General features: G+C 43.5%; 1 protein-coding gene and 1 pseudogene across 1 annotated transcript in view; one reads left to right on the top strand and one right to left on the bottom strand.

Moving 5' to 3' along the window:
* The window catches only part of LOC111975543 (zinc finger protein GLIS1-like), a 130,071-nt gene extending 122,009 nt beyond the window's left edge, over window positions 1-8,062 (top strand). The window contains 3 exon segments of the mRNA XM_024003876.2: window positions 5,323-5,474; window positions 6,847-7,005; window positions 7,314-8,062. Coding sequence (XP_023859644.1) covers window positions 5,323-5,474; window positions 6,847-7,005; window positions 7,314-7,450 — 448 coding nt within the window. The 3' untranslated portion in view covers window positions 7,451-8,062.
* Window positions 8,063-8,285: 223 nt separating this feature from the next.
* On the bottom strand, window positions 8,286-13,106 carry LOC111975544 (very long chain fatty acid elongase 4-like; annotated as a pseudogene).
* Between the last annotated feature and the right edge of the window lie 2,077 nt (window positions 13,107-15,183).

The raw sequence follows: 15,183 nt of genomic DNA, 5'->3' as shown, positions 1-15,183 counted from the left end.
TGCCCTCTTCACGACTGTCTTGGTGTGCTTGGACCATTCTAGTTTGTTGGTTATGTGGACACCAAGGAACTTGAAGCTCTCAACCTGCTCCACTACAGGCCTGTCGGTGAGAATGGGGGCGTGCTCAGTCCTCCTTTTACTGTAGTCCCCAATCATCTCCTTTGTCTTGATTACATTGAGGGATAGGTTGTTATTCTGGCACCACCCGGCCAGTCTCTGACCTCCTCCCTTATAGGCTGTCTCATCATTTTCGGTGACAGGGCTACCACTGTTGTGTCATCTGCAAACTTAATGATGGTGTTGGAGTCGTGCCTGGCCATGCAGTCGTGGGTGAACAGGGAGCACATGAGGGGACTGAGCACGCACCCCTGAGGGCCTACAGTGTGAGGATCAGCGTGGCAGATATGTTGCTACCTACCCTCACCACCTGGGGCGGCCCGTCAGGAAGTCCAGGATCCAGTTGCAGAGGGAGTGTTTAGTCCCAGGATCCTTAGCTTAGTGATGAGCTTTGAGGGCACTATGGTGTTAGTATAGTTCTCTCACGTCACCCCGCTCCTCCGCTCTCTCCAAGCTTCCAGTTGAAGCTCGCATCCGCTACAAGACCATGGTGCTTGCCTACGGAGCTGTGAGGGGAACGGCACCTCCGACCTTCAGGCTCTGATCAGGCCCTACACCCAACAAGGGCACTGCGTTCATCCACCTCTGGCCTGCTCGCCTCCCTACCTCTGAGGAAGTACAGCTCCCGCTCAGCCCAGTCAAAACTGTTCGCTGCTCTGGCACCCCAATGGTGGAACAAACTCCCCACGACGCCAGGTCAGCGGAATCAATCACCACCTTCCGGAGACACCTGAAACCCCACCTCTTTAAGGAATACCTAGGATAGGATAAAGTAATCCTTCTAACACCCCCCCCCCCTTAGAGTTAGATGCACTATTGTAAAGTGGTTGTTCCACTGGACATCATAAGGTGAATGCACCAACTTGTAAGTCGCTCTGGATAAGAGCGTCTGCTAAATGACTTAAATGTAAATGTAAATGTAAATGTGTTGAACGCTGAGCTGTAGTCAATGAATAGCATTCTCGCGTAGGTGGTCCCTTTGTCCAGGTGGGAAAGGGCAGTGTGGAGTGCAATAGAGATTGCATCATCATGTTCACTTTGACGAATTACCTTAGTCATATTCACTCAGTAGTATACGTTAGGTTAACTGGGTCATATTCACTAAATCAGGTAAATTGAGTCACAGTCGCTGAGCCATAGTCTATCCACTGTACTATTGCCAGTAATCTGAGTCAAAGCTTATCTGGCTGAATGCTCCGAGCAGTGAGGTCCCTCAAACACTTGGCCCTCAGTTCTTTTACACTCACCCCGTCAATCTGAAACCCTCACCCCAACATCTAACCCCAGCCCTCGTCATCCCGCCCCTGATCTCGACCAATAGCCAATAGCCTATCTGTTAATAGCCTCTATGTGAATCTTTCAGGGGTCAGGGGTTAAACGACTCCTTCACAGCAGAAGAAGGGGTCAGGGACGGCCGGTTGGAAAAAGGCAGTAATGACAGGAGGAGGAGGAGAAGGAGGATGGAGGATTATCAGGGAAGGTGAATACCAGGGGAGAGATTTATTCTCGGGGCAGCATATGAAAGATTCCCCTCATTCCTTGAGCCTGAGCGTGAGGCAGCTGGCAGTGATTAGCGTATGATTCACTTTAGCTGCACATAGAGGCTGCTTGTAAAAATATGAACAGTACAACTGTTTCCTGAGTTTGTGCTGACAGCAGCTCCCGGGGGAGCGCCGCTCTCCGCAGAAACACATGGCCGCGGCACTGGGCCCGTGCCAATGGACGGATTAGCCGCGCTCGCCGCTAGCAAGCGTTCTAATGCTCCAATGCTAACGCTAGGCAGGGAGAAGACGTTGGTTTCGACACTGCGCTGGTTCAAATGGTTCCGTGTGTGTTCAGTGGAGAGGCGTGTGGCTCTCTAAGCTCGAGAGGCAGGAGAGCGACAGAGAGGGTTTGCTTTAGGATACGTGGTAGCATAAGAGGAGGCGCCTGAGTCCGTGGTTCGTGCATGGTGAGGTTTCAAATGGAAAGGTCTATATTGGACACAGTCTAAATACCTATCTCTAACACGTCTTTCTTTTATTCGACATAGCCTTATTTATTCACGTATGTATCCTTTATTTAACCAGGTGATGCCCATTGAGATAAGAATCTATTTTTCAAGGGAGCCCTGGCTGTGCCTGAAACATAATCTGTTCCTGTGGGGTGAAGAAAGGCTGTGCCAGGTGGTAGCACTGGGTGGTACTGACCTAGCTCTCACACAGTTCGAGCTATGTCATCCTGGCGTTAGAGGTGAGCAGTCATCTGAGGGCTCCACTGCCTCCGGCAACTCTCTGTCATCACATTCAGAGAGCCCGTACTGCAAACCATATGCATCCATCCACGGCACATAGTAACACAGCAACAGTTTATGTGTTGGCGTTCCAGAAATGCAACTGGAAAAGGGTACTAAGTGGCTGTTGAATATTTGTGAGGAGATTGGGCCTGTTTATGGAGATTTGTGTCTTACTGGTCTGGATATCTGTTTTGTTAAAAGTTAGGTGCTGGGAGCAGAGCAGAAATGGGATATTCGTTTCTGCAAATGGACTAAGTACAATTATTTTTCTAATAAATGCTCTTCAAGAAATAGGCATGATTTTTTGGGGGGGTTGAAATGCACTCAGAAGACATCTTAAATGTATCACCCAGATCTCGTTTAATACTGACAAGGGCCTACTGGGTTTTGTACAGTTGATATCGGAGGTTTACATACACTTAGGTTGGAGTCATTGCAACTCGTTTTTTCAACCACTCCACAAATTTCTTGTTAACATACTATAGTTTTGGCAAGTCGGTTAGGACATCTACTTTGTGCATGACACAAGTAATTTTTCCAACAATTGTTTACAGACAGATTATTTCACTTATAATTCACTGTATCACAATTCCAGTGGGTCAGTTGACTGTGCCTTTAAACATCTTGGAAAATTCCAGAAAATTATGTCATGGCTTTAGAAGCTTCTGATAGGCTAATTGACATKATTTGAGTCAATTGGAGGTGTACCTGTGGATGTATTTCAAGGCCTACCTTCAAACTCAGTGCCTCTTTGCTTGACATCATGGGAAAATCTAAAGAAATCAGCCAAGACCTCTGAAAAAAATTTGCAAACCTTCACAAGTCTGGTTCATCCTTGGGAGCAATTTCCAAATGCCTGAAGGTACCACATTCATCTGTACAAACAATAGTACGCAAGTATAAACAACATTGGACCACACAGCCGTCAGCAAAGGACCTTGTGAAGATGCTGGAGGAAAGAGGTACAAAAGTATCTATATCCACAGTAAAACGAGTCCTATATCGACATAACCTGAAAGGCCGCTCAGCATGGAAGAAGCCACTGCTTCAAAACCACCATAAAAAAGCCAGACTACGGTTTGCAACTGCACATTCCAACCGTGAAGCACGGGGGTGGCAGCATCATGTTGTGGGGGTGCTTTGCTGCAGGAGGGACTGGTGCACTTCACAAAATAGATGGCTTCATGAGGGAGGAAAATTATGTGGATATATTGAAGCAACATCTCAAGACATCAGTCAGGAAGTTAAAGCTTGGTCGCAAATGGGTCTTCCAAATGGACAATGACCCCAAGCATACTTCCAAAGTTGTGGCAAAATGGTTTAAGTACAACAAAGTCAAGGTATTGGAGTGGCCATCACAAAGCCCTGACCTCAATCCCAAAGAAAATGTGTGGGCACAACTGAAAAAGTGTGTGTGAGCAAGGAGGCCTACAAACCCGACTCAGTTACACCAGCTCTGTTGGGTGAATTTGGCCCATTCCTCCTAACTTATTGTGGGAAGGTTGTGGAAGGCTACCTGAAACGTTTGACCCAAGTTAACCAAATACCAAATACTAATTGAGTGTATGTAAACTTCTGACCCACTGGGAATGTGATGAAAGAAATAAAAGCTGAAATAAATCATTCTCTCTACTATTATTCTGACATTTCACATTCTTAAAATGAAGTGGTGATCCTAACTGACCTAAGACAGGGAATTTTTACTAGGATTAAATGTCAGGAATTGTGATAAACCGATTTTAAATATATTTGGCTAAGGTGTATGTAAACTTCRGACTTCAACTGTATATTGTAGAATGCTACAAAAAAATTATCTGACATTTCCTGTTGTTGGAAATGTAAATGACTGGACACAAGAAGAGGTTAGATTAAAAAGTGGAGAGTGCAGCTTTCTGAATGGGTAGAAGAACTGAATGGATGACATCCAATTGATGCTTTCTGTGACAGTATTTCTGTAAGGTTCCTGGGACAGTATTTATGTAAGAGCATATGGTATCCTTTTGACAATCTGCTGTCATAACGCTTGAATGCAATAGAAGTTCACCAAAAACCCACTGCGTTCCATGACTTCTTTCACGTTGATTGCAGGTTTTTCCAACGTCCTAACAGCGCAACCATGTTTCGAATTCAAATGGCTGGAACAAGTTCCCATCTGGTAGTTATAACTCTATTTTAAAAAGCAATTCATCCCCTTGTTGTTGTTTTCCTTCCTCTGTGAAATGCGGTGCACTCAACGCAAAGTGTGACCCTTTGAAGTGTGAACTGAAGAACGTGGGAAATACACTCCACAGATCTTTCGGGTATTTGGCACAGTCCCGTCTAGTTGGCGCTATTCTGCTTAACGTTTCTAACCATTTGCTTGCACACATCTGTGTCTAATACCACCACGGACAACGCTTTATTTACTTCATCACAATCCAGAAAGCCTACGAGGAAGCATTGGTCGTTGCTTGCCCGCCCCGAGCCGTTCTGTCACAAACATGTCATGCTCATATGCCATCTCTAAAATATTGGAGAAAGTAAACACGAATAGGCTTTCTCCTCCTAGGCCACAAGGCAAGGAGTTTAAGGAAACGGGGAGCTTGGTTTCAGTCGAATGCACGCTCTCGTGTTTGTTGACTTTAGATCGTAACATGTGATAGGTGGAGGAAGTTTCCATTTAKTGACTACAGTACATACAGTACAACATGTGTTCTTCAGAGGGGTGTTCAGGACTCTTTAACTGCCCCAGTGTGTCAGTTAGATCACGTGTTGCTGAGTACGTAGCACTTTGATGAAGTGAGACGTTTGATTCAAAGAATCATACGTTAACCACAGTTGTTAGAGTGTACATGGGAAATCATTGTCTTTGTGCGCTTGAGCATCTGATTATGCACAAATATTTGGAAATTAGACAATGAATTCTCACTCTCGCTCTCGCTCTCCTGCAGGGTGCCGGGTCCTCTCCTCTCCCCAGGGATGAAGGGTACAGGCACTCCTCCCCTGGAGAAGCAGCAGCAGCAGCAGCAGCAGCAGCAGCAACAGCACATCCACCCCCACCACAAGCCCTACTCTCATTACCACCACCAGGCTGCCAGTGACGGTAAGATCAGCCCTGACCAGAGTCAATTTCAACCCAACTGGACTATTTAGTGGGCTGGAAGCCTCAGAGCATTGGTTAAAGATTAAAATGTGTTTTACGCTACAGACTCAACTTTCTGTCATGTAGAATAGATCATGCAAGCAGTTCTACGCAATACATTTCTAACGGCACCTTTTAAAACATTCCATTCCATGGAATAGGCCTCACACTTTACCACCATATAAACATGAAAGGACACAAGTAGAGGAAGCAGTGTCGTAGAATTGGGACGCGGCCCGTAGGTCTGTCAGAGCGTTTAGCGTTGCGCAGAGAGAGAAGATTGCTGTCAGAGAGACAGAGCAGGCGAAACCACAGGCGGAAGCCTCCTCTGCTCTGAATTAGCCAACAAAACGCTGCCTTCTGTAGTCAGCTGTCTCTCTCTCTCAAAGCTCCACCAAGGCTGCTCTAGTTAGCTGTCACTCCAGACCCGCTCCCTAATGCCTTAAACACAGCTTTCCCTGTTAAAGATCTACGCATGGACGTCTCTCAAACCACGCTGTGGTCGGGGAGTTGCGTAAAGCGCTCCAGAAATGGGCTGCTTTCACATTATCATTACTTGAGTAGAAAAAGAGAAGGGGACAATTGACAAACGCTACCACTGAGGAACTGGAAGAGTTAGCACGCTAACACAAATGTAGCGTTATAATAACTCGAAGCCACACAGTATATGGAATCACTTTGCAAACATAATAATCACTCCTTAACATACCGTATTGTATGGTCACAAGAAATGCCCCTTTCATACACTTTTATTTCCTTTTCTCCCCCTCTCTTTACCTCACTCTTACTTACAGTTGTGGCTGCTTTGCGTGATGTATTGTTGTCTCTACCTTCTTGCCCTTTGTGCTGTTGTTTGTACCCTGTTTTGTGCTGCTACCATGTTGTGCTGCTAACATGTTGTTGTCATGTTGGGTTGCTACCGTGCTGTGTTTTCATGTGTTGCTGCCATGCTATGTTGTTGTCTTAGGTCTCTCTTTATGTAGTGTTGTGTTGTCTCTCTTGTGCTGATGTGTGTTTTGTCCTATATTTTTATTTCATTTATTTTTAATCCCCGGCCCCGCAGGAGGTCTTTTGCCTTTTGGTAGGCCGTCATTGTAAATAAGAATTTGTTCTAAACTGACTTGCATTGTTAAATAAAGGTTGAATAAATAAATCAAATGAATAAATAGAGATAGATTGACTAAAACAGGCATTCCCATTCAAGTCTTTGGGTCTAGCAGCCATATTTCGTGTATCCATGAGTGTTCCAGTTAAATTGCCATGGGGTGAAGGGCTTTTCCCATTCTAGTAATTCTATTTCAATTCTTRACTCTCTCCTTCCTTCTCTCCGTAGATTACCAAGGCAGCTTTCAGAGCTGCTTCCATTTTGGAGACTCCTACAGAATGGAGCAGTCTGTGAGTGGTGTTCACTTACCAGCGGACTCACATGGCTACACTTCCCACCAACACAACGGCTTCCACATGTCCAGCACCAGCGGTGGCTCTGCGGCAGGTGAGACTCTAGAATATATCACCTGCACTTCCTCCCTTTCATCCTCCTCCTCTGACATTTTATGTGCTTCCCTGTCATTATTCTCCATCTCACCCCTTTTTATGCAATTGAGTGTTTATTCTGTCTTTTTGCCTACTTCTTCACTTCCTAAACAAGCAGTATCTTGTATGTGCCTGTGTGATAAAGCAATTTAAAGACAGAATTTGAAGATATCTTGATGTCGGGTTAGATTAACCACATGCACACACACACACCTAAGCGTAGCATCAAAGCTTGTGTCTAAGGAGTCGTGACTTCTCCTCCCTCAGGCTTCAGCTTGGCCCAGGACCTCCAGGGGCCAGGGGGGTGCCAGTTCTCCTCCAGCCCAGAGGAGAGCATCTTCTTCCAGGTGAACAGCTTCGACCGCAGCCTGAGCCAGATGTCCTCTGTCTACACAGAGACATAGAGGACCGGTTGCTGCCCTATGTACCGCTATACTGGCCTCTCATGGAATATGCATTTCAATAGTCTGAAGTGGTAGCCTTTCCTTGGTCTCCGTTCGAGTTTGTACTGATCTAGAGGAAACAAGCTGAGTGAAAGCAAGCCAATCGGAAGCTTCCAGACCTCTGTGTTGCTTTTTATGTTAGATCAGGGTGGATGAAGGGAAGGGGGACTAGGAAAGGCCATTTTAGAGTATTGAGATAGACTCTAGTATAATAAGTTATTCCATGGTTCCGCTAGGTCAATGGCCATCCTTTGTAGCTTTTTCTACTGCTCTGAAAGAACTGTCGTAACTCTGTAGTACGACAGAGCTCCCTACAGCTCTGCCCGAACAGATACCACATGGACTCAGACGCATCCAAATGGACACATTTCAACAAGACCTATTCCAGAACTCCCTCTTTCTCTCTCTTTCTGTCTCTACATCATTCAATCTACTAAGAACTGAAATGTAGACAAATATATATCATTTTGCCGTGTTTTTAAAAGTGGAAAAAAAAATGTATTGTTTGCATTCCTTTATTTTATTTTTTTGTGTTTGTTTATTTGTTTGAATTGTCTTAAGATATTTCTGGATGGTAAATGGTGGTGGATGGTCATTCGTGAAATATTCTGGAACACAYTCAAATCTACTTTATCATGTGTATAAATGTACAGTTTGTTTAAAGCGATCTTCTGAATGTTTGTTATTCCCAAGTTTAAGAAATAAATACTATTACAATAATACAAATGGTGACTCTTTTCTTCTTACGGTGGTATGCACATCCATGGAACTATCGCAGGTGCAGGGTAATGCCATGTCATAGTAAAAGAAGAAGACCATTTTAATTATGGGAGCATTCAAATAAAACAGTGTTCAGGTATTCTTCTCATTTTCCTATGATCCTTACTTAGTGTTATTACATGGTTATAGCACTAAGTACATGATCCTTGCCTAATTACAAGTTTCAAATAACTAAAGCACAATATATCTGCTATAATGTGAAATGTGCCCAACATATAACCAGCAGCCCCTCATAAAGTCGTGTATACATATGGGAATGTTCAAGTGGCAGACAAATTAGACAGTGGCGAACAGTTTGACACGCTGGTAAGTGAAGCCCCAACCATAGACCGACTCTGCCCTCTTGTGGTCATTCTCAAATACTGCAAGCAGGCTTACAAACCAAGACGTTTCACGCTAACAATCTGAAAAGTAATGCCGTTGTATTGAGACAACCTGCAAAATGTCTCCTCTAACTTTATATTTAAGTTGTATACGTGACAAACAAAAATACCCATGTCAGTCTCCATCCTTTCAATGAATTACAAAGATGTTTTCATTGGTTCACAGCCAATCAAGGCCATCAATAACGCACTGGGCACACACTGGTTGAATCAACGTTGTTTCCACGCAATTTAAATGAAATTACTTTGAACAAATGTGGAGTAGACGTTGAATTGACGTCTGCCCAGAGGGAAGTAGAGACCAGAGGGAACATTGTAGAATGCTTCACAAAAATAGCGCATCTCAAGATACTGTTTAAAAATACATTTGACAGTGAATTTAATTCAGGTACAGCAAGACACAGTGAGTGCATGATTGTCCATAGCCTTCATGTCTTCTTGCTCTTCCTGTTGAGGTAGCTCTGATAGTAGAAGTTGCTGAAGAGAGCAATGAGACTGACACAGTAGGCAAACACCACAGCGTTCATGGAGTCTGGGAAGTCGCACTCAGTGAAGAGGTTGTAGCCAGTGTGAGTGGTCAACAGGACAAACTGGAGCTGAAACACCAGTCGGGAGAACATTGGTTTGGGTTCAAAAGTTTTCAGATACGTTATACACTATATCCATTCATAGACGTAACATGATCTGTTTTGTACCAATACCCTAAGCTCCCAAAGAATCTTATCCACAGACTCAAAGGYCCAGTTTCCTGGACACAGATTAAGCCTAGTCCTGGATTAAAAAGCATGCTCAAAGAASTTTCTCCATTGAAATAGGTTTTTCATCCACGATCAGGCTTAATCTAGGTTCAGGATACGAGGCCCAAGTGCAAGCCTACCCACTTTATGTTTAAGCCCTACTAGATGTATGCAGAGCGGAAGCTAAAGCCACTAACCAGCTGCAGTGAGGTCAGATAGCGCTTCCACCATAAGTACTTCTGCGTGTGAGGCCCCAGGGCAGCCAGTCCGTAGTAAGAGTACATCACGATGTGCACAAAGGTATTGAGCAGGCCGATGAAGAACGCTATGYGGAGACAGAGGAACACGAAACATCTCAGCCATCTGCTGCACGACCTCTACGTCATGAAAGTTTTGGACAATTTGCTATAGGATACCATTGTGATACTACTATGAATATTCTCCCAGGTAATGAGAAGTGCCAACCCGGGGAGTTGATAACAAAATGTTATAAGATGTTAATGAAGCAGGTATTGAACAAATCTATGGCATTAACAAGTATGGCCCAGAGTTCTTCCTGGTCAGGACATGTGATCAGGAAAAACTCCTGGSCTGCGGTCCAAACACTTAAAAGACACACCCTATCCCCTCAGCCCTCAAATTAAGTGGACACTTCTGATTAAGTATCATGACTTCTGAGAGAGTGTACACTTGCAGGGCAAGGGGCAAGGGAGGAAGGAATGATTTTTAAATGGACCACACTTGGCCGGAAATTCGTCACTCGTTCATCCCGCGATGATTGTGTTTTCAGCCACCGGTAGTTTGGGGGTGCTTTATATGCGCTACAGTCAATTATGAGTGCTTGTCTACTTATATTAAKTATATKATTATTAATATAAGCCTKCTGTATGATAMKTAGCAAATGAATTAACTAACTAACYTTAGCCTGCCTAGCTGGAACTTCTGAAGAAGGAAAARYTTTTATTTCTACAATTTCCAAAAGCTAACCAAACAAAAACATATGTACTTTTTACYAGACGTGTTTGTGCCGTCYTGTGCATTAGTAGCACAATTTCTAACTTATTTGCATTCGTTTTTACTTACACTTGTATGTTGACTTCTCCATTGATGTTGTTTTTACYTTTTCGCTGACTTTTCTTCGTGGATGTACAATRGTAGTGAATTGAATTATGGGGAGTTTCAGGCCCCGGAGTGAACATKATTGTACACTCGCAAAGARGACTAAAAACGAGGGCTGAGGGGCTTACGTTGCAAACTTCCSTTGCTTGGCWAATCATTTGGACCGCCCTCCAAGATGGCAACGGGGATTCCCCCAAGGGCATAAGGTGAGGGTAAGTGGACGAGGGTGTGTCTTTTAAATGTTTAGACCGCAGCCCTAGTCTTTGTCATGCTAGACTTACATTGYCCTCCAGCCAGATACTTGACCCCTGCCCACCAGTTGAAGATCATGGTGCCATGGTGATAGACATGCAGGAAAGTCAGCTGACTGTTCTTCTTCCTCAGGATGAAGAACACCTGCCAATTAAGATTTTGAAATGGGTTTAGAATGGGCTTCCAGTGTTTCTCTTGACTCTGATGCTAATCCTGGCCTGGGCTATATTCATTAGTGCGTACTGTAAGAAAAAGTTTGGGAAGGGAAAACATCTTGGCCATGTTCTGTTATAATCTCCACCCGGCACAGCCAGAAGAGGACTGGCCACCCCTCATAGCCTGGTTCCTCTCTAGGTTTCGGCCTTTCTAGGGAATTGTTCCTAGCCACCGTGCTTCTACACCTGCATTGCTTGCTGTTTGGGGTTTAAGGCTGGGTTTCGATGTAAGAAGGGCTATATAAATACATTTGATTTGATTTGATTAAGTAGTCGCTCCCCATTTCAGTACTTTTTCCTCCGTTTGGTGCCTAGTGAATACTGTGAACACGACCCTGATTTTCAATSTGCTTTACCGTGTCAGCCAATTCTATGACCTTGGAGAAGAAAAACCACCAGCATACTTTGGCCATCTGGTGAAGAAAGAGAGTTAGGCCAGTTAGGTCAACTATATCAGGGGTCCAACGGTGGTTGTACAATATGGAGTGTTCAGATGCACTCTCACCCTCATCGCCAGTGGACTAGTGCTGTAATCCACAGGTTGACACAGGTAACTGTAGTTAGACAGCAAGGACGTGACCAAGAACTGCAACATCAAAACACTTATAAGTCAGGTGAAACATGTCATTATAAAGCATCATGAGTTCCAGTTCCGTGGCTGCCACAAACACACACACACACCACCACACACACAAACACACACACACACACACCACACACACACACACACACACACACACCACACACACCACACACACACACACACACCCCACACACACCACACACACACACACCCACACACACACACTTTGATGGGAAGTACGAATACACACCTCAGGAACAGTAGACAGACAGGCAGACCATGGCGAAGTTGTAGACAATGAGTACAGCCTTGAGATCAACTGGTTCCCTGCGTTTCATCAGCTTGGGCCCAGCCCAGACCACACCAAGATAGAGGAGGAATATAAAGGCCACTGGCATGGGGGAGTAGACCAGTAGCCATGGGTCTGTCCTTTTATCTGCAACACATCACTGTAGTACTAATACATACAACTGAGTCATATTCACTAGGCACCAAACAGAAGAAAGCGGACTGAAACAGGACGGGCCTARCTGAACTTGTCCAATAGGAGCCACTCATTTTCACTCTCTGTTGCAAGATGTTTGGCTACGGTTTGAAACGGAGTGCACTAATGAATACAACCCTGGAGGTGGGTTGATTGTATTTATAGTAGCCTATATTCTGATATCTGTTGACTGTGTGAGGGAGGCTAGTGATGCATGTTCTACAGTGTGTGTATCAATTGCAACTAGATAATCCCATTTTCATGTCAGTCCTGTGATGTACTGTGTTCTTGGCCACAAAGCAGCCATTATGTAAGAATTGGCTGCATTGCAAGCTGTGATACACATCCACCATTTCATTCACTACCCRTTCACACTATAACACTGTAGGCTTTATTTTCTCCTGATAAACAGGCTGAAAGAAATGACTGCACTTTTAYTTCAAATACAGTGTATAATAGTAGCCTATCATAAAGACTGTACACAAATTATGCAAATACCTCCATTCTCTAAAATCCACTGGCGCATGGACTGAACGCTTTGCCACGTTGAAGCCATTTGACACTGTTGGAACAGAACGTTGGTCATTGATAATTAACAACGGAGGTCACTCTTTGCATAATCAAGTTGTGAGACAGARCACACAACGACCAAAGTGTAGGATTTACACTTTCCCATTTCGCATTCTATATATCTTGGTGAGTCTGATACAATTCACTGAATCACCAAACAATTTGTCAATTTCTTGCACATTAGAGAGGCGCAGTATAACCTCAATGCATCTGACAAGCATTCKGTGGACTTTAAACATTGTTTTAGTACGCAAGTAATCACGTTGTTAGCGTTCATTTAATTAGGCTTCTTTGCGTTTCACGCGCGCCATAAATTCATATAGTTATAAACATCCATATTTGTGAAGATATTTATGTTAAGCTTTTCGCGGGAATAAATAAAATACAGAGCTGTGCTACGTGAATGAACTGCACTTACCCGACTAAAGCGTTGGACTGCTGACAGCGCGCGCTCCACACAGCATTTTGATTGGACATTGCGACAACAGCTCTTATAGGCGGGTATCGCAAAGTTCTTCGGGAATACGGAAATCGCAGTTCTTATTGACCATTTGAGCTTGCGTTCAGCAAGACGAAACCCAAAGGCTTTAGGTAGGCTCCATAAAAATAAACCACATCGTTGTTTTGTTTAAATTATTTTATCGTGCTCAAGATGGAGATGATGGTATGCTAGATATCAACAACAACAAAGACGATACACTGTATCTTCCAGTTTTAGTCTGTCTACATGTCTTTAGTCTCCTCAATGCATGTGRATCTTTGATTATATCATATGACAGAGGTAAAACGCACCAAAGCATATTTTATGCAACATATAGGAGGCCACTGTTGCAATGTATTATGGAAGGATGAAATAGTATGAAWGAATTCATCAAAATAAAGTTAATGAAAATATGTAAATCATTATGTATAAAATGGATAATGCRCCCGAAGCCGGTGTTTGACGGCCCGAGACAAAAAACACCAGGGTCAAAATCATTAAAAGTGTTATTTCTTGTCCTCGAGATAAATCATTCAAAATTGTATATAAAACTGGATCAAATTTAAAAAGGATCCTTATGTGTGTATGCCTTCATGATAATAGAAGCATAGTGACGTAGACTTCAAAGTAAATTTGATACATTTGAAACTATTCTATTTCAGTGGAAGGAGGCAATGTTTCAATGTCCTAAGTGCTGCTCAATCAACTTCAACGAGAATAATTAGGAATAAATGTATACATAAAAAATATATATTTCCTAATTTTTTTCTTCATAAATTGTATCACATAATTACAGTGTATATATAGCATGTATAGTATTCTAAGAATAAATAAATATCAATTGAATCAGGTCGTTCMGAAGGAATGGCAACTCCTTTTAGTGCAGCTGAAAGACAGCGGCAATACAGAGAACGACGTAATGCTGACCCGGAAAGAAGGAAAGAGTATCTAGAGAAAGAGAGGGAGAAATGGAGGAAAGATAAAGAGACAGGGAAGAAGGACTCAGTGACAGAGTGCAGCGTGCAGAAAGGAAGCAATGGAGAGATTCAAAATGGATAKTCAGAGCCAGTGCGTTGCTGCAGTCCCAAACACCCCCCTCAACTCCTGAAAATCAGCCTGGGTTCCTCTCCTCCTCTGTGGAGATGTTCTTCATTACTGAGAGTGATGTTGAGGCAAGAGCAGAGGTAACCCTCCTTCCTACCCACATATATACATTTTTCTTGTACAGTAGCTGGTTGAGTATTGAAATATATAAGGTGGTTGTTACTCTTTATATCATATCATATGCTATCTCTTCTCACCTCAGATGCCATTTAAAGGAATGATGAAGATTCATCAGGGTATCAGTGTCTCACCAGGCCAGATAAAATACAGGGACATTACTTGTCTGTGCAAGAAGGATAGTGGCATGTTGGACTGTCCTTGTTTTCAGCTCAAAGAGGCAACTCTGGGTGACCCTGCAGRATCTAACCAGCTCCCTGCATCTCATGACAAGGCTGACACCACATGGCGACCTGGCACCATTGAACTTAATCACGTAGGGGAGTGGTGTGTCCATTATGACCATGAAGGATACCCTGGCATCATCATGGATGTAGAGGAACATAACATMAAGGGGAAGTGCATGCACCTGAATGGCATCAACAAATTKTTCTGGCCAAGCCCAAAGGAAGATATTTGTTGGTACTCTGATGGACAGATAATCTGTCTGATGCCAGAGCCACAGGCTGTTAATAAACACTGAGCAGATGGAAAAATCCACTTGGAAGTATGTGGAAGAGCATTTGGGGTGAAAGGGGGGAAAGATGGAAAGAGGGTGAGGAAGAGAAGGACAGGAATGTGTTCCAATGCTAATTCCAATGATTTTTGTAGGGGCAATGTATTTGTTGTTTTTCACAATGAATATGTAACTAAATAGCAGTTCTAATGTTGTTACTACATGTATTACTATGTAATGTCTATTCAGTGTTCAGTATTCAGGGTTTAATTTATGTTCTGTCCCGCTATAGCTGTGCACCCTGTTATCTTGGCATCTTTTTCAAATTAATTCAGTTACATTGTCAAATATAAAGAATTTGTGTAATGTATTT

Source organism: Salvelinus sp. IW2-2015, linkage group LG16 (genome assembly GCF_002910315.2).
Source record: "Salvelinus sp. IW2-2015 linkage group LG16, ASM291031v2, whole genome shotgun sequence".
In the NCBI taxonomy this organism is placed as follows: domain Eukaryota; kingdom Metazoa; phylum Chordata; class Actinopteri; order Salmoniformes; family Salmonidae; genus Salvelinus; species Salvelinus sp. IW2-2015.
The sequence above is the reverse complement of the archived record's forward strand: the minus strand, read 5'-3'. Positions and strand labels throughout refer to the sequence as shown.